Raw genomic sequence first — 23,721 nt, 5'->3', positions numbered from 1 at the left:
AAGGGCAGAGCATCGCTACCTTAATCAGAAAAAGATCTCGTTCACTGAGCACGAGGTCCCCGCGTACAAAGCGGGCCCCGAGGCCTAGATAATAGAGATCGTACCCAACAGAACAATTAATTTTAACATTTTCATTCTCAACGTGTACAGCACACTACACTGTAAAATAATTTACACCCCTAAGGGTTTTTTTCGGTGTCTATAACTAACCCCCTAGCATCCTTGAAAAAGCTGGGTTTTATAGGGAATTACACCCTTATGATGGTTATTCTATATTCCAATAACACCCTATCCCTTGAGGGTGTTTTGAACAACATATTACCCTTCGACCCATGGGGTGTAAGGGTGTGATCAGGAATATATTACCCCTTCACCTATCGGCTGTAATGAGCAATATAATAGCCCTTGAAGTACGGCATGTGGAAGCGGGTACATATGCACTTCATTGTTTGTTTCTAAGTCTACAGTTAGGCTAGCACACAGAAATGTTATGTATGGTGTGCATACAATAGGTAATGTGTTTACAAACGCACTGCATAGCAACTTTGAGAGAAAACACATTATCACTTGTGAGTGTTCTGCGTGAAATGGTCCCATTTATCACAGATACAGAGTGACTGCATGGAGGGTCATTTATTCTAGCCTCCTGTACAATATTTTGAGCTTGCACTATGCCTTGTGGTGACAAGTCTTGCGGCCGTTCTACATTGAAGAACAGTCTCATTCAAACCAAAGTTCCAGGGCACAGGCGAGGATGATGATGCCTTTTTGTAGCTCCATTCCAATGTCCTAAGGCGAGCCATCATAGATGAAGACATTTCTTCATTGATCACTGTAGCCATCTGCTTCTTTTCTACCTGCAAAATGATTTGTTGCAATTTAATGTCAGGAAAAGTACACGAAACATGACTAGCAGCGCTTCCCTGCATCATTCACTTTAATATTTCAAGATCACATGAAGAGCAGGTTAAAGAAAACAAGCACAGATAGTGCTTACTTCCAGGAAATCGTTATTTCGAAAGAATAAGGCATTTAATCTGCCACATCATGAATGTAGGAGAGACAGGCTACACAACTATATGAGGGCAATTCAGAAATTATTGCCTCCAAGTCCACTACTTTGCCAATATTACAGCAAACATTTTGAACTTTTTATCATTGATGCACTTATGCTTATGATATCGAATGTCACTTGCCTCGCCTTCCTATCTCTTCTCGTTCCAGAGTAATCGAGCAATTCATGGCATCCAGTGGTGACGTCCAGTTGAAACAACAGGCTGTAATTGAATTTCTGACTGGGAAAGGTTGTGCGCATATCAACATTCATGGCCATTTGACTGCAGTTTACAGGAATGCCTGTGTTGACGTCAGCACTGTGCAGAGGTGGGCAAGGACTGTGAAAGACCAAAATCCTACCACATCAAATCTCCCGGATCAGCACCGAAATGGATGGCCCACAATGGCTTCTGATGAGGGTCATGAACATCAGCAGATGAGTTGACTCGGTGCAATCGCAGAATCAAGCAACACCAGATTGCAACACTCGCCATTTCCATTGCCTCAGTGAACCACATCATTAAAGACCTGCGTTACAAGAAGACTTGCGCTTGTAGGGTGTCACGGTAACTGACGACTGACATGAGAAAGTCGAAGCATAGCCAACAAGTTCGATTCTTGTAACCCAGGAGGTTTTTAATTATGTGGTTCACTGAACCAATGGAAATAGCGAGTGTTGCTGCAATCTGGTGTTGCTTGATCCTACGATTGACCCGATTCAACTCGTCTGCCTGATGTTGATGATCCTCATAAGAAGCCATTGTGGGCTGTCCAGTTCGGTGCTGATCCTGGACATTTGATGCGGCTGGATTTTGATGTTTCTCAGTACTTGCCCACCTACGCACAGTGCTGATTTCAACACAGGCATCCCCGTAAACTGCTTTCAAATGGCAATGAATGTTGAAGGGCGCAGAACCATCCGCAGTGAGAAATTCAATTACAGCCCACTGTTTCAACCGGACATCACCACTGGATGCCATGCGTTGCTCGATTACTTTGGAACGTGAAGAGATAGGAAGATGGGGCAAGTGACATTCTATAGCTTAAACATCAGTGCATTAATGATAAAGAGCCAAAATGTTTTCAGTACTAGTGGTAAAGTAGTGGGTTGTGCATCAGTGCACAACCCACTTTTGTGCCTCAGTGCATTTTTCCGGCAAGTTTGATGGTGCCTATCTCCAAACTGACGCCATTCTGGAAATCAATTCCAAGTAGATACACCTTGTAATCTCACTGGCTATGATTCGTAAATTACAATATGTGCCCCAGATATGTGGTGGCGCTGGCAAACACTCCCAGCGTTCTACTGGGAAGCATAAATACCGAAGAAAGTGATGGGGAAACGGCGCCCGCGGTAGCTCAATTGGTAAAGCATCTAACGCGTAATGCAAAGACGTGGGTTCGTTCCCCACCTGCAGCAAGCTGTTTTTTCATCCACTTTCATTTCCATTAATTTATCATTTCTTTATTTCATTTGTTAATCACAAGTAATTTACTCTAACTTGTCCTTGGTGTCAGTGTTTGCTGGCTTCTTAGGATATGATTAATAAACATCGGGTTTCTTGGTTAAGCCCCTTTCTTTTCGGTTATATTAGCTATAATGTAATTCATTTGAAAGATAATTTTTTAAATTAGTTTAATATGTTTCGATTTCTTGTGCTAGATATATCTGCGTGTTTGAATATTCCTGCTCAAGGACTAGAATTATGCTATATGCAACAGGACTATATTTAAAAATTCCACAAGACTGAAAATCATCACCCTGCATAAAAACAGTGTGAATTTAAAAACAAGCTTCAGTGAACCTTACTGAATCAGCAAATGGCCAGTGTAACTAGTCTGATCATCCTGGAAATCTTTTGTAGCTTATAAGCATAGTGAATTTCAATTCCACATTTAGGAGTGCAAATTTTTCTAGAAGTCAGCTTTTTCTTTTTAACAGCTAGCATCCCTGCCAGTTTGCTTAAACATAATGTTGCATGACTTCAACAGTACTGCACAATCACTTTTTTCTGCTCACAGTGTCTAGTGATGTGTCTTTAGCAGCTGAGATAATTAATGTTCATGCAGATAAACATCAGAAAACATTGCAATAACTGCCAAGAAAATGCAATCATGCGTTTTGTTTACAAAAGAGCATGTGCTCTACCTTCTGCCAGGTTTGTTTTCTGTGTCAGGCTGGAACGGAACTTGCACAAGAGGCACCTTTTGCATCCATGAAGATATTTTATGAGGTTATGGTGGTGTCGAAACATGACATCAACCATAACACTTTAAACTATTTTATGAAACAGGTATTTGTACAAAGATAGAAAAGGCACCAATTTTGAATTTATCACATTTGGTTTAGAGTACCATAGTATAAATGGCTCAACTAGTACAGGTACGCAAACAGGCTAGTTGGTATTGGTCGATGAGGTTAGACAATGTGAACTCGACAAAGGATGGAGAAAGAGGCGATAGCATTTGTTCCATTTCTCGCCACTTTTGACGTCCCTTGTACAAGTCTGTGCTGTCTGTCGAACATCATGGATCAACTAGTACAGCCTGAAAAAGATATGTCACGAAAGAAAACTTGACTTTCAACCTCGACAATTCTGCCTGTTAGCTATTATGGTTTCTTTAGAACTTATTTCTTTATACAAAGTCAGACCCATCAAGTAAAGCTTACTGAGAAAGAAATGAAGAACAATGTCAACACCTCTGAAGGTACATGCATCAAAGGAGTCAGAGCATCATACACATTACCTTCAGGTGCAAGAGTATTCTCTTTCTGCATTTCTAGTTTCTTAAAGCCTATATATTTATTTGCCACAGCTATGGGAAAATCACAAGGTGGAAAAGATGTGTTGGTGCAATTTCAACTATTATGTACAACAGCAAAAGGTAAAGCACAGGAAGTCTCGCTGCTCCTCTGTCTAAATGACATTCAGTTTCATTTGTCATGTCCACTCCTATCCTGATGGCAGCAGAAACAGGAAGACAGCAGCGTGGTTCAGAAAGTAGATGAAGGTGCTGATATCCTAGCTGACATAAAGAGTAAAAAAAGGGAGCTGGTCAGGCCATGTAGTGCAGACGTGAGACATCATTAACTAGCGCGAAAAAGACAACGGACGACAGCTAGAAGCACACAGTACAGAACTCTAGGCTTCAACTGAAATTTTGGCTACACAGAAACATAGGATTCAGGGGATGCGACCTCAACGCATGGAAGCAACATTTATCTTTCCTTTTCCCTGCCTGACACAGGAGGTATTGGAGCCAATCGATGGGCAGGTTCATTTCGAGATACGAACACTCTTTTTTGGCGAGAGCAAGGGAAGGGGTGCTTACACACTTATCACCCGCTTTTCGATGCAAAGTGCATGTCAACCTGCATCTAGAGCCGCGTGGGCAGATGAGTGCTTTGAAACTGCTCAGTGCATGAGCACTTACAGCAATGATTGGCCAGATGGCCACCAGCCATGACAGCTGCCCTATCCTTGTTCCCCCAAGCGGTCGTTTAAACACCGACCTGTTTGGCTTGAGGACACATAGGGCAGCTTTGAGTGCCTTGGTGGCTGGTGGCCACATGGCCAATCATCGTCATACGTGCTCATGCACCGAGCAGTTTCAAAGCAATCGTGTGCTCAGGCAGCTCCAGAAGCAGGTACATAGGGAAATATACGAACCACTTTGCATCAAAAAAGTGGGGAATAGGTGTGTAAGCACCCATCTCTGGCTCTTACCAAGAATGTTCGTAAGTGAAATTAACCTGTTCATAAATTTGTTCCGATAGCTCCTGTGTTGTTTCTGTCCGTCGACATTCTGTGCATTCCATATTTCTGTGTAGCAAAAATTTCAGTTGAAGTCTAGACTTCTTTCTTATGTGCTTCTTGATGTTGTCTTTTTCACGCTAGTTATTGATGTCTCAAGTCTGCAATGAGCACCAACTAGCCCAAGTGCCTTCTTCAACCATGTAATGCATAGGGCAGATAACCGGTGGCACATTCGAGTTACAGAATGGATGCCAAGAGAAGAGAAGGGTAGTCAAGGACGGTAGAGAAGTAGACTACGATGAAGTCAAAAAATCTTGCAGGCTTCACTTCGAATCAGCTAGCGCAAGACAGGGGTAATTGGAGCTCACTGGGGAGGTCTTCATCCTCCGGTGAAAAAAATATGTAGGCCAATTGTGATGAAAATGTATACCTGTCGGGTCAGACGTCTTCACTGTCTTTTCAGCAACGTGTAGGCCCAAGACAGCCAGTCGGTTCCCATGCAATTGCTTCATGCTGACTGCAATTGCTTCATGCTGACTGCAACTGCATGGGCACAAGAAAACAACCCACCATTAATACTATTCGAGATTGACGACTCAATAAAAGAACCTCTCAAAACTGCAAATACAATTAAGCATTTACCAGCTTAATAAATACATATATAAAGGCCAAGATAGTTACAATAACCATACACTTTATAACTAGACATTAAAATAAGGTAGTGAAGCGTACAATAACCGTAGGACGCTAAGTGCAATTCATTTCAGAAATACTGTTGACAACTGACAGGACGCCTTAGGCACGGTTCAGTCACACAACAAGAAAACAAATAGTAGTAATAATAAGCACGCCTGCGTGAAACCAAGAAACGAGTACAAGGAGGAGAAAAAAATTGATTAGGCTCGGTGTGCTTATTTATACAAAAAGATAAATTTATAAACAAATAGCGCAACCACGCATTCATCCGCAACAGCACGACAGCTTCTATAACAAACGAGCACAACTTAAAGCGATTGATAAGTACATAGCCGGGATGGTCGTGGTTCTTTTGTTTTGCATTAGTTCTGGTCATGAAACCACAAGCATTGCAAGCTGCCTGCGCCATTACCTACCACGGGACCTCCGACAAAAAATAAATAAATAATAACAATTGAGTGAAAGTACACAAGCGACATTTAATACGGTTGTCACACTGCACACTTTTGGCCGCGATCGATCCTGACTGAAATCGAATTTCTGGACGCGTTTGGCATCGTTGCACAATCGGTGGACGGGAGCCAATCGCGGTCGAAAATTTCGACCCAGAACGCGCTCAATCGTGCTCGAAAGTGGCCGTGTGACACCGATATAAGTCTGCGCCCATCTTTGGTAACAGAAAGAACCAATTAGTCAAACCAAAGTATTATTTCCCTGCCTGCGCCGAATACTGACGCGTAGCAGTACTTAATTCTCTACAACTCTAGTTAAGGTCACGTGAACAATGAAACATTCATTTTTTTTCTTTTTCACATTCGGTGCCCATAGGCTACACTGTAAAATAATTTACACCCCTAAGGGTTTTTTTCGGTGTCTATAACTAACCCCCTAGCACCCTTGGAAAAGCTGGGTTTTATAGGGAATTACACCCTTATGATGGTTATTCTATATTCCAATAACACCCTATCCCTTGAGGGTGTTTTGAACAACATATTACCCTTCGACCCATGGGGTGTAAGGGTGTGATCAGGAATATATTACCCCTTCACCTATCGGGTGTAATGAGCAATATAATAGCCCTTGAAGTACGGCATGTGGAAGCGGGTACATATGCACTTCATTGTTTGTTTCTAAGTCTACAGTTAGGCTAGCACACAGAAATGTTATGTATGGTGTGCATACAATAGGTAATGTGTTTACAAACGCACTGCATAGCAACTTTGAGAGAAAACACATTATCACTTGTGAGTGTTCTGCGTGAAATGGTCCCATTTATCACAGATACAGAGTGACTGCATGGAGGGTCATTTATTCTAGCCTCCTGTACAATATTTTGAGCTTGCACTATGCCTTGTGGTGACAAGTCTTGCGGCCATTCTACATTGAAGAACAGTCTCATTCAAACCAAAGTTCCAGGGCACAGGCGAGGATGATGATGCCTTTTTGTAGCTCCATTCCAATGTTCTACTGTAATGTCCACTGTAGCCATCTGCTTCTTTTTTACCTGCAAAATGATTTGTTGCAATTTAATGTCAGGAAAAGTACACGAAACATGACTAGCAGCGCTTCCCGGCATCATTCATTTTAATATTTCAAGATCACATGAAGAGCAGGTTAAAGAAAACAAGCACAGATAGTGCTTACTTCCAGGAAATCGTTATTTCGAAAGAATAAGGCATTTAATCTGCCACATCATGAATGTAGGAGAGACAGGCTACACAACTATATGAGGGCAATTCAGAAATTATTGCCTCCAAGCCCACTACTTTGCCAATATTACAGCAAACATTTTGAACTTTTTATCATTGATGCACTTATGCTTAAGCTATCGAATGTCACTTGCCTCACCTTCCTATCTCTTCTCGTTCCAGAGTAATCGAGCAATTCATGGCATCCAGTGGTGACGTCCAGTTGAAACAACAGGCTGTAATTGAATTTCTGACTGTGGAAGGTTGTGCGCATATCAACATTCATGGCCATTTGACTGCAGTTTACAGGAATGCCTGTGTTGACGTCAGCACTGTGCAGAGGTGGGCAAGGACTGTGAAAGACCAAAATCCTACCACATCAAATCTCCCGGATCAGCACCGAAATGGATGGCCCACAATGGCTTCTGATGAGGGTCATGAACATCAGCAGATGAGTTGACTCGGTGCAATCGCAGGATCAAGCAACACCAGATTGCAACACTCGCCATTTCCATTGCCTCAGTGAACCACATCATTAAAGACCTGCGTTACAAGACTTGCGCTTGTTGGGTGTCACGGTAACTGACGACTGACATGAAAAAGTCGAAGCACAGCCAACAAGTTCAATTCTTGTAACCCAGGAGGTTTTTAATTATGTGGTTCACTGAACCAATGGAAATAGCGAGTGTTGCTGCAATCTGGTGTTGCTTGATCCTACAATTGACCCGATTCAACTCGTCTGCCTGATGTTGATGATCCTCATAAGAAGCCATTGTGGGCTGTCCAGTTCGGTGCTGATCCTGGGCATTTGATGCGGCTGGATTTTGATGTTTCTCAGTACTTGCCCACCTACCCACAGTGCTGACTTCAACACAGGCATCCCCGTAAACTGCTTTCAGATGGCAATGAATGTTGAAGGGCGCAGAACCATCCGCAGTGAGAAATTCAATTACAGCCCACTGTTTCAACCGGACATCACCACTGGATGCCATGCATTGCTCGATTACTTTGGAATGTGAAGAGATAGGAAGATGGGGCAAGTGACATTCTACAGCTTAAACATCAGTGCATTAATGATAAAGAGCCAAAATGTTTTCAGTACTACTGGTAAAGTAGTGGGTTGTGCATCAGTGCACAACCCACTTTTGTGCCTCAGTGCATAAAAGTACATTTTGTTAAAAAATTAAGTGGAACAACAGTGCATTTTTCCGGCAAGTTTGATGGTGCATATCTCCAAACTGACGCCATTCTGGAAATCAATTCCAAGTAGATACACCTTGTAATCTCACTGGCTATGATTCGTAAATTACAATATGTGCCTCAGATATGTGGTGGCGCTGGCAAACACTCCCAGCGTTCTACTAGGAAGCATAAATACCCAAGAAAGTGATGGGGAAACGGCGCCCGCAGTAGCTCAATTGGTAAAGCATCTAACGCGTAATGCAAAGATGTGGGTTCGTTCCCCACCTGCAGCAAGCTGTTTTTTCATCCACTTTCATGTCCATTAATTTATCATTTCTTTATTTCATTTGTTAATCACAAGTAATTTACCCTAGCTTGTCCTTGGTGTCAGCGTTTGCTGGCTGCTTAGGATATGATTAATAAACATCGGGTTTCTTGGTTAAGCCCCTTTCTTTTCGGTTATAGTAGCTATAATGTAATTCATTCGAAAGATAATAAATTTTTTTAATTAGTTTAATATGTTTCGATTTCTTGTGCTAGATATATCTGCGTGTTTAAATATTCCTGCTCAAGGACTAGAATTATGCTATATGCAACAGGACTATATTTAAAAATTCCACAAGACTGAAAATCATCACCCTGCATAAAAACAGTGTGAATTTAAAAACAAGTTTCAGTGAACCTTATTGAATCAGCAAATGGCCAGTGTAACTAGTCTGATCATCTTGGAAATCTTTTGTAGCTTATAAGCATAGTGAATTTCAATTCCAGATTTAGGAGTGCAAATTTTTCTAGAAGTCAGCTTTTTCTTTTTAACAGCTAGCATCCCTGCCAGTTTGCTTAAACATAATGTTGCATGACTTCAACAGTACTGCACAATCACTTTTTTCTGCTCACAGTGTCTAGTGATGTGTCTTTAGCAGCTGAGATAATTAATGTTCATGCAGATAAACATCAGAAAACATTGCAATAACTGCCAAGAAAATGCAATCATGCGTTTTGTTTACAAAAGAGCATGTGCTCTACCTTCTGCCAGGTTTGTTTTCCGTGTCAGGCTAGAACGGAACTTGCACAAGAGGCACCTTTTGCATCCATGAAGATATTTTATGAGGTTATGGTGGTGTCGAAACATGACATCAACCATAACACTTTAAACTATTTTATGAAACAGGTATTTGTACAAAGATAGAAAAGGCACCAATTTTGAATTTATCACATTTGGTTTAGAGTACCATAGTATAAATGGCTCAACTAGTACAGGTACGCAAACGGGTTAGTTGGTATTGGTCGATGACGTTAGACAATGTGAACTCGACAAAGGATGGAGAAAGAGGCGATAGCATTTGTTCCATTTCTCGCCACTTTTGACGTCCCTTGTACAAGTCTGCGCTGTCCGTCGAACATCATGGATCAACTAGTACAGCCTGAAAAAAAATATGTCATGAAAGAAAACTTGACTTTCAACCTCGACAATTCTGCCTGTTAGGTATTATGGTTTCTTTAGAACTTATTTCTTTATACAAAGTCAGACCCATCAAGTAAAGCTTACTGAGAAAGAAATGAAGAACAACGTCAACACCTCTCAAGGCACATGCATCAAAGGAGTCAGAGCATCATACACATTACCTTTAGGAGCAAGAGTATTCTCTTTCTTAGGCAAACTGCATTTCTAGTTTCTTAAAGCCTATATATATATTTGCCACAGCTATGGGAAAATCACAAGGTGGAAAAGATGTGTTGGTGCAATTTCAACTATTATGTACAACAGCAAAAGGTAAAGCACAGGAAGTCTCACTGCTCCTCTGTCTATATGACATTCAGTTTCATTTGTCATGTCCACTCCTATCCTTATGGCAGCAGAAACAGGAAGACAGCAGCGTGGTTCAGAAAGTAGATGAAGGAGCTGATATCCTAGCTGACATAAAGAGTAAAAAAAGGGAGCTGGTCAGGCCATGTAGTGCAGACGTGAGACATCATTACCTAGCGCGAAAAAGACAACGGACGACAGCTAGAAGCACACAGGACAGAACTCTAGGCTTCAACTGAAGTTTTGGCTACACAGAAACATAGGATTCAGGGGATGCGACCTCAACGCATGGAAGCAACATTTATCTTTCCTTTTCCCTGCCTGACACAGGAGGTATCGGAGCAAATCGATGGGCAGGTTCATTTCGAGATACGAACAATCTTTTTTGGCGAGAGCCAGGGAAAGGGTGCTTACACACCTATCACCCGCTTTTCGATGCAAAGTGCTTCGAACATTTTCATGTCGACCTGCATCTAGAGCCGCCTGGGCAGATGAGTGCTTTGAAACTGCTCAGTGCATGAGCACTTACAGCAATGATTGGCCAGATGGCCACCAGCCATGACAGCTGCCCTATCTTTGTTCCCCCAAGCGGTCGTTTAAACACCGACCTGTTTGGCTTGAGGAAACATAGGGCAGCTTTGAGTGCCTTGGTGGCTGGTGGCCACATGGCCAATCATCGCCATACGTGCTCATGCACCGAGCAGTTTCAAAGCAATCGTGTGCTCAGGCAGCTACAGAAGCAGGTACATAGGGAAATATACGAACCACTTTGCATCAAAAAAGTGGGGAATAGGTGTGTAAGCACCCGTCTCTGGCTCTTACCAAGAATGTTCTTAAGTGAAATTAACCTGTTCATAAATTTGTTCCGATAGCTCCTGTGTTGTTTCTGTCCGTCGACATTCTGTGCATTCCATGTTTCTGTGTAGCAAAAATTTCAGTTGAAGTCTAGAGTTTTTCCTTATGTGCTTCTTGATGTTGTCTTTTTCACGCTAGTTATTGATGTCTCAAGTCTGCAATGAGCACCAACTAGCCCAAATACCTTCTTCAACCATGTAATGCATAGGGCAGATAACCGGTGGCACATTCGAGTTATAGAATGGATGCCAAGGGAAGAGAAGGGTAGTCAAGGACGGTAGAGAAGTAAACTATGATGAAGTCAAATAATTTTGCAGGCTTCACTTCGAATCGGCTAGCGCAAGACAGGGGTAATTGGAGCTCACTGGCGGAGGTCTTCATCCACCGGTGAAAAAAATATGTAGGCCAATTGCGATGAAAAAAGTATACCTGTCGGCTCAGACGTCTTCACTGTCTTTTCAGCAACGTGTAGGCCCAAGACAGCCAGTCGGTTCCCATGCAATTGCTTCATGCTGACTGCAACAGCATGGGCACAAGAAAACAACCCACCATTAATACTATTCGAGATTGACGACTCAATAAAAGAACCTCTCAAAACTGCAAATACAATTAAGCATTTACCAGCTTAATAAATACATATATAAAGGCCAAGATAGTTACAATAACCATACACTTTATAACTAGACATTAAAATAAGGTAGTGAAGCGTACAATAACCGTAGGACGCTAAGTGCAATTCATTTCAGAAATACTGTTGACAACTGACAGGACGCCTTAGGCACGGTTCAGTCACACAACAAGAAAACAAATAGTAGTAATAATAAGCACGCCTGCGTGAAACCAAGAAACGAGTACAAGGAGGAGAAAAAAATTGATTAGGCTCGGTGTGCTTATTTATACAAAAAGATAAATTTATAAACAAATAGCGCAACCACGCATTCATCCGCAACAGCACGACAGCTTCTATAACAAACGAGCACAACTTAAAGCGATTGATAAGTACATAGCCGGGATGGTCGTGGTTCTTTTGTTTTGCATTAGTTCTGGTCATGAAACCACAAGCATTGCAAGCTGCCTGCGCCATTACCTACCACGGGACCTCCGACAAAAAATAAATAAATAATAACAATTGAGTGAAAGTACACAAGCGACATTTAATACGGTTGTCACACTGCACACTTTTGGCCGCGATCGATCCTGACTGAAATCGAATTTCTGGACGCGTTTGGCATCGTTGCACAATCGGTGGACGGGAGCCAATCGCGGTCGAAAATTTCGACCCAGAACGCGCTCAATCGTGCTCGAAAGTGGCCGTGTGACACCGATATAAGTCTGCGCCCATCTTTGGTAACAGAAAGAACCAATTAGTCAAACCAAAGTATTATTTCCCTGCCTGCGCCGAATACTGACGCGTAGCAGTACTTAATTCTCTACAACTCTAGTTGAGGTCACGTGAACAATGAAACATTCATTTTTTTTCTTTTTCACATTCGGTGCCCATATACGCCTGGAGTACATATACTACACTCGCATCCAACACACCTTGCGCTGTCCTTTAAATAAATTACGCGAAAATTACTACCACAATGACGCACCATAAAAAACGCGACGCTGACCGTGGCTACGTACGTACCTTTTATATGAGCAGTTCATGCGCCTTGCAAAAGGCCCTCGGTTTGAAGGCGCAGCGCTGTCATGATCTGTACTCTGGGCACGCCGTTTCGTTTACGTAGTGGATGGACCGTGTTGACGATGCATTCCGCCGAAAAACAAAACGTCCACTTCATCACTGTTCAGGCCGAATGGAAGATGTTTTCTCCTTCGCCACGAATGACGGCCGTCGTAGGCGTAGTAAACACACTGTCACAAAGAAACACCGATGTCGTAGGCCGCTGGTGCCCTTCTTTCTCACGCATAATCGCGTCGCCTTCACTCCGGACGCTCACTTCGCGTCGATGAGTACAAAAGTACACGAAATCAACGAGGTGGTACAACCTAAACGCAGCAAAAAACAATCTAATTACTCACAACTTCAACAATGTCACGGAGAACACACACATGTGCTCCCGGCGGCCCGCCGCGAGACGCAGGAAATGACGTAGCGGCGATAGCGGCGACACCCGTCGGGGGAAGTTATTTCAATTTCGGTTTCGTTTTCAAGGCATAAAAACAAATATTCTTTTAAACTATGTGTATGTATTACTTTCAAAGCTATTTATTTTGCGCTACCTCTAAGCCATTTTCTGTGTTTACGGGTAGTTTCACTGGAAATTTATTTCCAGAAACATGGGCTGATATCAAATCAAATGGGGCAAAGGTGGGCTAGTAACTGCGTGTAAGTGAATTTATTTGTCGATGCTTTCTTTTTTGTTTGTTTGCTTGGACGTTCATTTGTAAAGAGACGTGGCCCTTCCTCATTGTATAAGATACAGAGGTACTTGCGAGTCTGTCTTTTCTTTTATGCACAGAGAAACAGAGAGAGAAAAAAAAAAGCTTTAATTGGCATTTTCAAGAAGTTCACAATGCTCATGTTTCTGAACTGGAGTGCTCACTCAAATTTTAAATAGCTTGGATTAACGGCAGATATAAAAGTACTTGCATAATAGCTTTCTAAACGTATAGGCGACACCACGAAATTTCACATGTGCAGAATTACACGAAAACCTTAAGTTTCCAAGTACGAAAAGTCTTTCTTTGCCTGCTGTCGTGAAAGTGCAACCGAAGCGAATCCAGGTCTCGGGTTTTTTTTTCTTTGTTTTTATGAGCGGGTGAGCGAGTGGGGCCTATGACCGCTCAAAAGAAAGAACAACTATAACAACGATTCCCCTCTGGTGGACAGCACCATGAGTTGTCGTTGTCATAATCTGATGTCGGTCTTTGTCTTACTGCAGTTGCTTATAATAGCAGTTTGACGGGTAATGAGGAAGATATATTCAAAATCGAGGTATTTTGTGCACGCGGTAGACAAGTCATTTTCGACCCAACTACGCTCGCCCTCAAACTACCACGAGCAGAGCAATTTAGTATTGTTCCCATTCAATAGCTGTGCCTATACCATCGCCGAACCCCGCACGAGGTCGCGGGATCGAATCCCGGCCATGGCGGCCGCATTTCGATGGGGGCGAAATGCGAAAACACCCGTGTGCTTAGATTTAGGCGCACGTTAAAGAACCCCAGGTGGTCAAAATTTCCGGAGTCCTCCATTATACGGCGTGCCTCATAATCAGAAAGTGGTTTTGGCACGTAAAACCCCAAATATTATTATTATTACCATCGCCGAACCCCTTTGCTCGGCGAGGGTGCAGCTGTGGTAAAGGCTATTGAATGACAACAACAATTTCCTGGCAAAGTGTGGGAACTGTGATGACATTTCGTCTGGGTGTTGGCTTTAAGCATTCTCTTGTCTCCCCTTAGTACCATACTGTCGCTCCTCTGCGCTGTTGCATGTGAGTACAAAAAAGTGCTGCACCTTCTGCACTACTTTTGCGGTGGGTGGGGGTGGGCAGAAGGGGGCTAACGCGTAATTAGTCTTCCAGAGGGCATTGTGTCGATGGCCAGGGTGTTTCAGTGGGCATTGTGACGGCCAAATAGGTCCAAAGAGTATTGTAGCGATGCCCACGAAGTTCTCGCTAAAAGGACTCGCACACGCCTTCCCCGCGTCCCTCTCATGTTCATTATGCACGCTCTCAAACCACCCACCGACGCGGCTGGCAAGCCAGTGACAGCAGCAGCAGCAGAATTGGAAAAAGTGAGGGAGGAGGCACAGAAAGCTTCGCTTTAAAATCTGGCAGAGCGCCCCTGTGCACGCTGTAACCTGCAATCCAGAGCTCTGGTGTTTTGACAAAATTCAATTTCATTCTGCAAAGTATTTCTTTCCCGTATTCAGCATGTGCACCTGTCCTACCCGTCTCGCGAGGGGAGACGGGCGAGTCTCGCGAGACGGGTCTGCATATGCCAAGACATCGCGAACGTACTTGGCAGGTGGGCAGTAGCGCGCACACTTGAAAAATGCCTCACCACTGTTCCGTGAACAAAGATGGGTCTGCAAATGCCCCGCCAATTTCTGGAATCTCGTTATATATACAATGATTGGCTTGTTATCCTATTCATGCATGCAATAATACTGTCTCCAATTTGGGAGGGGAAATATTTCAGTAAATACCGTTGTTATTCGGTGTTGTAAATACTTTATGCATCGCAAGTTCTACGTTGGTTCTCTATACTTTCTTACATTATTCTCCCTTTCTTTTTGAGCACTCCGTTCAGGCAGCTGTTTGCAAGCCAGTATAACGTTCCTTTACTATACAACTGCAAACTTAATAGTTTCTTTTTGTACAGCCAGCTTCATAAATTGACGCAGACGCGAAGCCATGAGCGTTTTGCACGGCTCTTTCTGCAGATGCTGCTTGAGCAAAGCATTGTGGTGGGTGAGAAGGCTCAAGTTTGCCAACGAACCTACCTTGTTTATAAACTTGAGAGAAGCAGAACGAATTGGGGTTATTGATTCGGCGAAAGAAGGTCAGGTGGGGTCAAAGCTTCTCGAATCGGCGTATCTTTTGTGCGGGTATGGTTCGTCGCACCCTTTTCTGCCTGTTTTGTCATGCTTGAAAGAAACCTAGACGACCGCACTGCTTTAGAGCAATTGTGGCGCGTCCAGCTGCATGCTGTCACGTGGCCTATTCATTTTGGTAGATTCCTGGCGTCCCAAAAGCAAGAGCTGCACTAGTTCTGCCTTGCTGAAAACATTTTGAACATTTTTCTTTTGGTTAAGTATTCAATACTAGAAAAAGTAGGTGCGCGCTTTTGGATTCCGCGGAATTTGTGCGTGACGACATTTAGGAACTGTGTGCCAAACTAGAACACTGTGACATAATAGATAGTAGTGCTTCAGCAACAGGTTTTTCCCAGGACATATTGAAAATGGCTTATCAAAACAGACAGTGAAACGGAGGGGGACTCTCTTCAGGAGTTTTGTCGGCTTTGAAAGCCCGACATGTCTCGGGGGGGAAGGGCTTGGGGTAAGGCAGGGCCCATTTCTGGATCCGCCATTGGTTTTTAGTGCCGTGGGACACGCCGTCTCTTCGTGCAATTGTATGTTTGTGAATGTGATAAAAACAAACAAAAACACCCTTGCACCCACCCCCAATATTCTTAGTCAGTGCACCCTTTCGGTGGGTAAAAGGGTGTTATGGCATCTAGAACTGCCCTATGCTTCGCAAAAAGTCATGATGATGGGATGTTTCTTGAATGAAAACACCTTTCAAGGGTGTTATGATTCGCAATTCTTACCATCAAGGGTGTAAATTATTTTACTGTGTATCGGACCGGAAAAGAGACTTCAAAACATTACTAGGCACCATGTCTAGGGTGGCGAGAAGCGCGCCTCTCGTTGTCGCGGGTGACTTTAACGCACCCAATACGGAATGGGGGTACGGTTACAAAAGTGCAAAAGGAACGAACTTGGCCTTGAACGCTGCAGAGCTCGGCTTAATACTCGTCACAGACCAGAGGCTCCCCACCAGATCCGGTAATTCGGTCAGTCGAGATACGACCCCCGATCTCACCTTCCTCCTAGGTATCGAAGGCACCTGGGACAACCTCCAGGAGGGGCTAGGCAGTGACCATTACATACTTGAAATTCTCTTGCGTGTCAAACCCAGTACACCCGCGAGATATGAGTATGTTGACTGGGACCTTTTTTTGAAAAATGAGAAATGACATAGTCCCGCCAGACGAGACGTATGCAGATCTGCTAGAGAATCTGAACTTGGCAGTTAAAGGAGCAACCAAAGAAATCATTACGGATCTTGAATTTCCTAAAATGGACTCGAGACTCGCTCACCTTTTGGAGGCCAAACACGCCCTCTCGGCCAGGTGGAAGACCAAAAGCTTAATCGTAGGCTAAGATCCAAAATCGCGCTTCTTAACAAGGAGATTGAAACCTGTTCGGCCCAGCTCGCCCGGCGGCAATAGGATGAGACGTGCACCGAAACAGACGGGCGTATGCGAATAGGTAGCAAATGGAGCTTATTGAAAGTCTCCTCAACGATAAACACTGTAAGGACACCGTTAACCTTGCAACGGATAGGTTCATTAAGAAGCAAATTGCAATCGGTCTCACCGACATGGAATTAGCCAACAACTCAGCTGATACTTACCTCCCCCTCGCTAAAGACGCGGATTGCCCGGTAGAGCGTGTGAACTACATTGGATTCTTGGCACCTGGTCTAGACGAACCTTTTACCGTGTCAGAGATCAGACACGTTCTCTTCAATCTAAATGGCAGGTCAGCCCCAGGACCTGATGGAATCACGAACAAACACCTCAGGAACCTAGATGATAGGGCAATCGAGATAGTCACGGCCAAAATAAATGAGCTTTGGAAAAGTGGACAGGTCCCGATAGAATGGCGTGCCGCAAAAGTGGTACTCATACCCAAACCAGGAAAACCCCCATATAAATAATCTGCGGCCTATTCCCCTTACATCATGCATCGCCAAGGTTGCGTAGCACGTGACGCATAACAGGATAACTGAGCATATTGAAAACAAGGAGCTCTTTAGACACAACCTGATTGGCTTAGACAGGAGTTGTGCATACAGGACGCTATGCTTTTGCTGAAGAAAGCAATCTTTGATAACTCTACTCACGACGTGAGAGGGAACCTCGCACTGGACCTCTCCAAGGCCTTCGACAGGGTCGCGCATAAACACATACTGACGGAGATTTCGTCTCTCAACCTGGGCCAGCGGTTTCATGATTACACCAGATCTTTCCTTGCGGATCGCAAGGCACACCTCCGATTAGGCATGGTCACAGGAGGACCCTAGGAACTAGGCACCTGTGGCACCCCGCAGGGCTCGGTCCTCTCCCCACTCTTATTCAATATAGCCATGCACAAGCTCTCCACTCTCCTCGCTGTAATCCCGAACATGGGCCATGCCATTTATGCGGACGACATCATGATCTGGGCGGCAAGCGAATCGCTAGCCATGCTCGAACACTCGTTACAAAACGCGTTGGAGGCTACTGAAGACTTTCTTTCAAACACGGGCCTTGAACTCTCCCCCGCTAAATCAGAGCGATTGTTATACCGCCAGTCCAGACAGGGGGTTAGAAACCTTGCGCCTCTGGAAACTCTGCCAAAAGAAATTCGAGCTAAAAATGGGCATCCCATACCGAGGATGAACTCGGTCAAAATTCTAGGTCTCCTCACTGATGCCAAGGGCTGTAACTCGACGGCCCTCAGCAGGCTCACTGGACAGGCTAGTAATGTCCTAAGACTTGTAGCCCGCGTCTCAAATCGAAGAGGCGGTCTCAAAGAGGACAATTTGCTCAGAGCTTATCAAGCATTCTTCCTGAGTCATGTTATTCACATCGCGCCATACGTTAATTGGGGTAAAGCGGAAAAGGCCAAGCTCAACTCCCTAATCAGAACCGGCCTCAAGCGTGTGCTCGGCCTTCCGCAGTCCACAAGCACTGAGAAGCTGCTGGAGCTAGGACTCCATAACACCAGCAATGAGCTAATAGAAGCTCACACAGCGGGTCAAATAATGAGACTTTCATCCACTAAGCCAGGGATCAAGATTTTAGACGAAGTGGGGAATCCAACCAAGACATGAACCGGCGACCAAAGTTAGCTTGACCCGGGAAACCAGAACTCGCATCATGGTTGAGCCCGTTCCGCGAAACATCCACCCAGTGCATAACGAGGGTAGGAGATTGGCGAGAGCCAAGTCCATCCTTAAAAAGATAAATCAGCAGAAACTAGATGCCCTCTTTGTCGATGCTGCCAGATATGACAGTGGGGATAAGTTCGCTGTCTCGGTGGTAGATGCGGCAGGCACCCCGGTCAATGCAGCCTCTCTTTATACGAAGTTTGCACATGTGGCGGAGGAAGCGGCAATCGCTCTGGCTTTTCACAGCTAAAAAATTCCCGCTGTCACCTTCTCGGACTCGCGCACGGCGGTTCGATCCTTCTCGCCCACTCTGGTATCTGAACAGGCGAACAGTATTTCCTTAAAGCACTTCAAAGGACTATAGAGAGCAGCGAAGGAGGATACCACATCTCTTGGTTCCCAGCCCATCTAGATAGCTCAATTAACCCGCTTGGATGTAATCCTAACGAGCAGGCCCACCGGAGAGCGCGCGATTTCACGTACCGTACTGTCGCGGGTAGCCAGGCATGTAACGAGGTCAACATCCACAAAGATTCATTATGTACTTTCCACGAAATTGTTTCCCATTATCGACTGGGCAGGAGGACATTTCCACCCCCTCACCCTAAATTACACAAACCTCAGGCTAGCACACTCAGACTTCTGCAAACCCGTTCGTATCCCACTCCTCAGTCTCTTAACAGGATAGATCCTGCCCACTCCCAGTCGTGCCCCAAATGTGGTCATGACTCTTGCTCTTTTGAACACATGCTCTGGCTGTGCCCTGCCCTTAACGCCTCTCCACCCATCACCAAAGGACAATTGCAGGAATCTCTCAAGAGCAGCAGTCTCCACATGCAACTCCAGGCCATCCAGAGGGCCCACGACATTGCGGCGGAACTTCATCTTCCGGTCCCATCGTGGGTGGCGCCACCGACTTGATCTTCGGGAGCCTTCGAATTTAGCTCCCCAAGATATCAGTCCCTCAGGACTCCGATAAAGTTCTTGTCATGTCATGCGCCACTGCCCCCATTATGTGCAGACTCGCTACACTAAACCATATTAGTTATGATTAGTAGCTGCTGTTACAAACACCGTTATGCGTGCAGAGAAGTTTTGTGACACATTCTCAACACATGCTTATAGTTGGTCCCTTCAAATGAGAGCCTGCAGGCGCGAGCTCTCGCTGGGGACTTCCGGCGCCCTCAGCCTATGCAGCCATTGCCCGCCCAGCCAACAGTTTCGGTTGGCGAGACGCCCGGCATCAGTGGCTTGCAGGTGAATTTGCACACTTCGCATTTCCTTTTTTTCGTTTATTGCACTCGGTGTTCATAAAGCAGTGTCTTATTTGAATGGGCTTTTCAGAGCGTTGCACGCGGTGCCGATGGTGTGGCCGAGTAGGAGGCGGCCCACGAGAACCTAAGTGCGCCAGCTCGTAAGTTGGAGTCACCTTGTCCTGTTAGCTGTACCAGTATCATGAGTTTAATGGAATCACCCATCGGCATGTGATGCTTCTTACCATGTCAGTCCTTTTAAAAATTAGTTACATAGGCTTCTGCTGTGAAAAAATAGCATAACGTGTACGCTTTCAGCACCACAACACCAAAGGCGCCGCCGAGTGCCGCCGGCGGGTGCCTGTGAGGCACTCCCAGGACTGATATGGGAAGCGGCCTTTCCGCCTTTTTCCACCGACCGCCTTTTGAAGAGGACTCTGCCTACGCGGGAGCTGCATTCCGCGCAACGCCTGCTGTCGATGCCGCCCCATTTCGCCGCCTACGTCGATACAGCTCACACGCCGACATGGAATATCAAGTCACAGACACCTCCATCAGCCCTGCCGAGCTTGAAGCTGACTCACGCTGGGTCCGTGCCGTGAAAGCACACCGTGCAGCCGCGGCCCACCAGCGCATCGTCTCGCCACCGCCTGCCTCGACACCATCCAAGACTGCCTGCACTCGTCACGCTCCCCTACCTCGCCTCCCAGCGGAGGTCTTCAAGGTCGTCTAGAGAACGGCAGGAGGGCTTGACCTCCGCACAACCACTAACGGAGCCCTGCTCCAAATCTTTTGCACTCGTGCAACCATCGACTACGCCACCGCATGCACTGCCGACCGTGTACGGATAAATCCGTACAACTCCCTCACTGTCAGCGCCCCATCTGAGCCGCGCGCTCGCCTCTACCTCCGGGTCTCGGAACTCCGCCTGGGTGCCATATCTTGCCCCCTGCGTGCCTATATGGCCGCACCCGACAACGCCCTCCGCGGCATCATACACAACGCAGTGGACTCCCAAACCCAGGACGAGATCGTCCAAGAGCTGCAGTCAATGAACGTGAACACCTCCCTACGCCATCGCTGACGCACGCCAGATGGGGCGCTCCTAGCCCATCCTCATCACCTTCGTCGGCGCTTCTACTCTTCCCTCCACCATCGTCTTCAACTGCGGGGTCTACCGCTGCCACCCGTTCCGCCCGAGAGCCGAGGCCTGCACGAAGTGCTGGGCTCCTGGCCACCGAGCGGATGTCTGCACCAAGCCCAAGTCCGCCCTCTGTCACCACTGTGGCCAGGCCCACAAGCCAGTCGAGCCCCCGACCTGCGTCCCTTGCTGCATCCTGTGCAAGGGAGCCCAGGTCACGGGCTCGCGCCCGTGCGGGCTCCGTTTCGAGCGGAATGGCCCGTCATCGTCCCCGGCCACGTCCAAGCACCAGCCTCCCCCACCAGACCTCCCGGCCTCAAGACCTCCCGGCCTTCCCACCCCCGCCGCCACTCTGTCTGCCGTGGTGGCCAGTCTGCCAGCCGCCACCACTCCGAGGCGTCCACAGGTCCGAGGCGTCCACCGCCCCCACCACCACCACCACATCACCGGTAAGCTGGAAACCGCAGTCTCACACGTCGGACCCCCAAACCGCGGCCCTCGAGGCCACTATCGCTGCCCAGCAGCTGCAAATTCAGGAGCTGACGGGCCAGCTGCAGGCCACGCTAGTGCGTCTGTCTTCCCCCCCTCCTCTTCCTACTTCCCGAGCTCCCGCACCTCCACAGCCACCATCGCTAGCTGTGGAGCCGATGAGTACGGCATCCTCGGCTGCATCATCGCGCGCCTTCTCTCCCAACCGCTGTCCCCAGCTCAAACGCCGATCACCTTCCTCCGACCCCGTCGCGCCCGAGCATGACGTGATTCGCCAAACAACCTCGTTCTTGGAGGCGTTTGAGAAGCGCTTCATGGCCCGCTTTGCACAACTTGAGGAGCGCGTCGCCAGTATCGACACCCGTAAGGCCGCCATCGAATCCCACCTTACCACCCTAGACACCAGGTTCGCGGCCTTAGAGACCCGCCAAAGCGCGACTCAGGCCACCGTCGCACACCTGTCACTCCCTGCCCCACTCACACCGGCACCTACCCCCACTCTGTCGGGGGACTCCGCCATCCATCATGGCCAGACACCCCACGCGCCTTAACTTCTGGCAGTGGAACTGTCGGGGGTTCCGCAGCAAGCGGAACACCCGGCAGCTCCACCTCCAGAACATCCCTCCCGACACTCTCCCCTCCGTCCTAACACTCCGGGGACCCCTAACTCCCATGAAACGGCGCGACTACACCTCCTTTCATCCTTCTTCTAGGGCCCTACCAAACGTTGCCCCACTGGTGCAGCGCAACCTTGCTGCCGTGCAGCACCAGTTGGACGTTTCGGACTTTGCCCATCTCCTCCTTGAAATCCTTCCTCGCCGTCACACTGAGACAAGCCTCTTTGTTCTCAATGTGTACAGTCCTCCCAAAGCGCAATCAGCTCCTCTCCTCCTCGTCCTCCGCAGAGCGCTCTCCTGTGCTGGCCGCAATGCCCTGGTCGTTCTTGGAGACTTCAATGCCCACATACCAGCTGGGGCTACCCCCAGAACACTCGCAAAGGCCACTCACTCTGGACTTTCATCCACAACTAGTGCCTTTAGGTCCTTAATGACTTCGCTTGCCCCACCAGGATTGGATCTAGTGTTCAACGAGACACGAATCCGGACCTTACCCTCGCCAAAAATGTCGCCAACCCGACCTGGACTAATACAGGGGTCTTCCTCGGTAGCGATCACTACGTCTTCTGTACAACTTTCCCACTGCCCTCCCTTGCTCGCGCTTCTACTCGTCTGGCCCAGATGGTCGACTGGGACCGCTTTCGCGCCACTCGTCTCTCTACTTTCTCCTCTGCTCCTATCACCGATCTCTCTGCCTGGACCTAGAGCCATTTTGCGGTCGTCCACACTGCCACATCCGCACTCCCTACAGCACCACACTCCACTACGGCAGACACCGCCTCTTCTCCACCTTTGGGAGGCCTATCACGCTGTCCACCGCCGGTGGCAGGCTCAGAAATACAATCACCGCCTGCGCCTCCTTTTGGCCCGACTCGCGTTGGACATGGAGGAGCACTGCGCCTCTCTCGTAAAACAGTGGGGCCAGAGCTGCGACCGCATGGCAAGGAACCTGGGCCTCCGCGACATGTGGTCGCTTCTCAGGGTGCTGCTAGACCCTACACACACCAAAGCTTCCCAGCGCAAGGATATCTCCCATCTCCTTCACTCCTCCCCACTCACCGATAGTGACTTCTTGGCAGACCTCCAGGACCACAACCTCTCCACCGACCTACCTTCTCAACTTCCCACCTACTCCGGCTCCCCAAACCCTGACCTTGAGGCGGACGTCTCCATGGGCGAGGTTCGTGGGGTGCTACTCACACTCCGTCCCACCTCGGCCCCGGGGGCGGACCGCATCACTAACAAGGTACTCCGCAACCTAGACACCCCCTCCCTCGAAGCCCTTACTGATCTCCTCAATACACATTGGCAGGCTGGCCCTCTTCCATCCTCCTGGACCCATGCACGTGTCTCATTCAACCCAAAACCCGGCAAACCTATTGCCCTCGAACACCTCCGCTCCATCTCTCTCACCTTCTGTCTCAGCAAGCTGTTCGAGCATGTCATCCTGGTCCACCTCCAGACCTATCTGGATGATCATGACTTTTATCCGGACTCCAT

General features: G+C 46.9%; 1 protein-coding gene and 1 long non-coding RNA gene across 2 annotated transcripts; one reads left to right on the top strand and one right to left on the bottom strand.

The window, feature by feature from the left end:
- Positions 1-409: 409 nt before the first annotated feature.
- On the bottom strand, positions 410-12,996 carry LOC135921215 (uncharacterized). The gene is made up of 3 exons (XR_010570492.2): positions 12,676-12,996; positions 5,245-5,357; positions 410-857 (listed from the first exon to the last, which is right to left on the bottom strand). It is a non-coding gene; the product is annotated as an uncharacterized lncRNA (long non-coding RNA).
- Positions 12,997-21,219: 8,223 nt separating this feature from the next.
- LOC135921220 (mucin-7-like) lies at positions 21,220-22,155 on the top strand. The gene has a single exon (XM_065455533.1). The coding sequence runs from the start codon at positions 21,220-21,222 to the stop codon at positions 22,153-22,155; it is 936 nt and encodes a 311-aa protein (XP_065311605.1).
- The last annotated feature ends 1,566 nt before the right edge of the window (positions 22,156-23,721 follow it).

The sequence above is a fragment of the Dermacentor albipictus genome, unplaced genomic scaffold, assembly GCF_038994185.2.
Source record: "Dermacentor albipictus isolate Rhodes 1998 colony unplaced genomic scaffold, USDA_Dalb.pri_finalv2 scaffold_34, whole genome shotgun sequence".
Classification (NCBI taxonomy): Eukaryota; Metazoa; Arthropoda; class Arachnida; order Ixodida; family Ixodidae; genus Dermacentor; species Dermacentor albipictus.
Note: the sequence above shows the minus strand (reverse complement) of the source record. Positions and strands in the feature narration are given on the sequence as shown.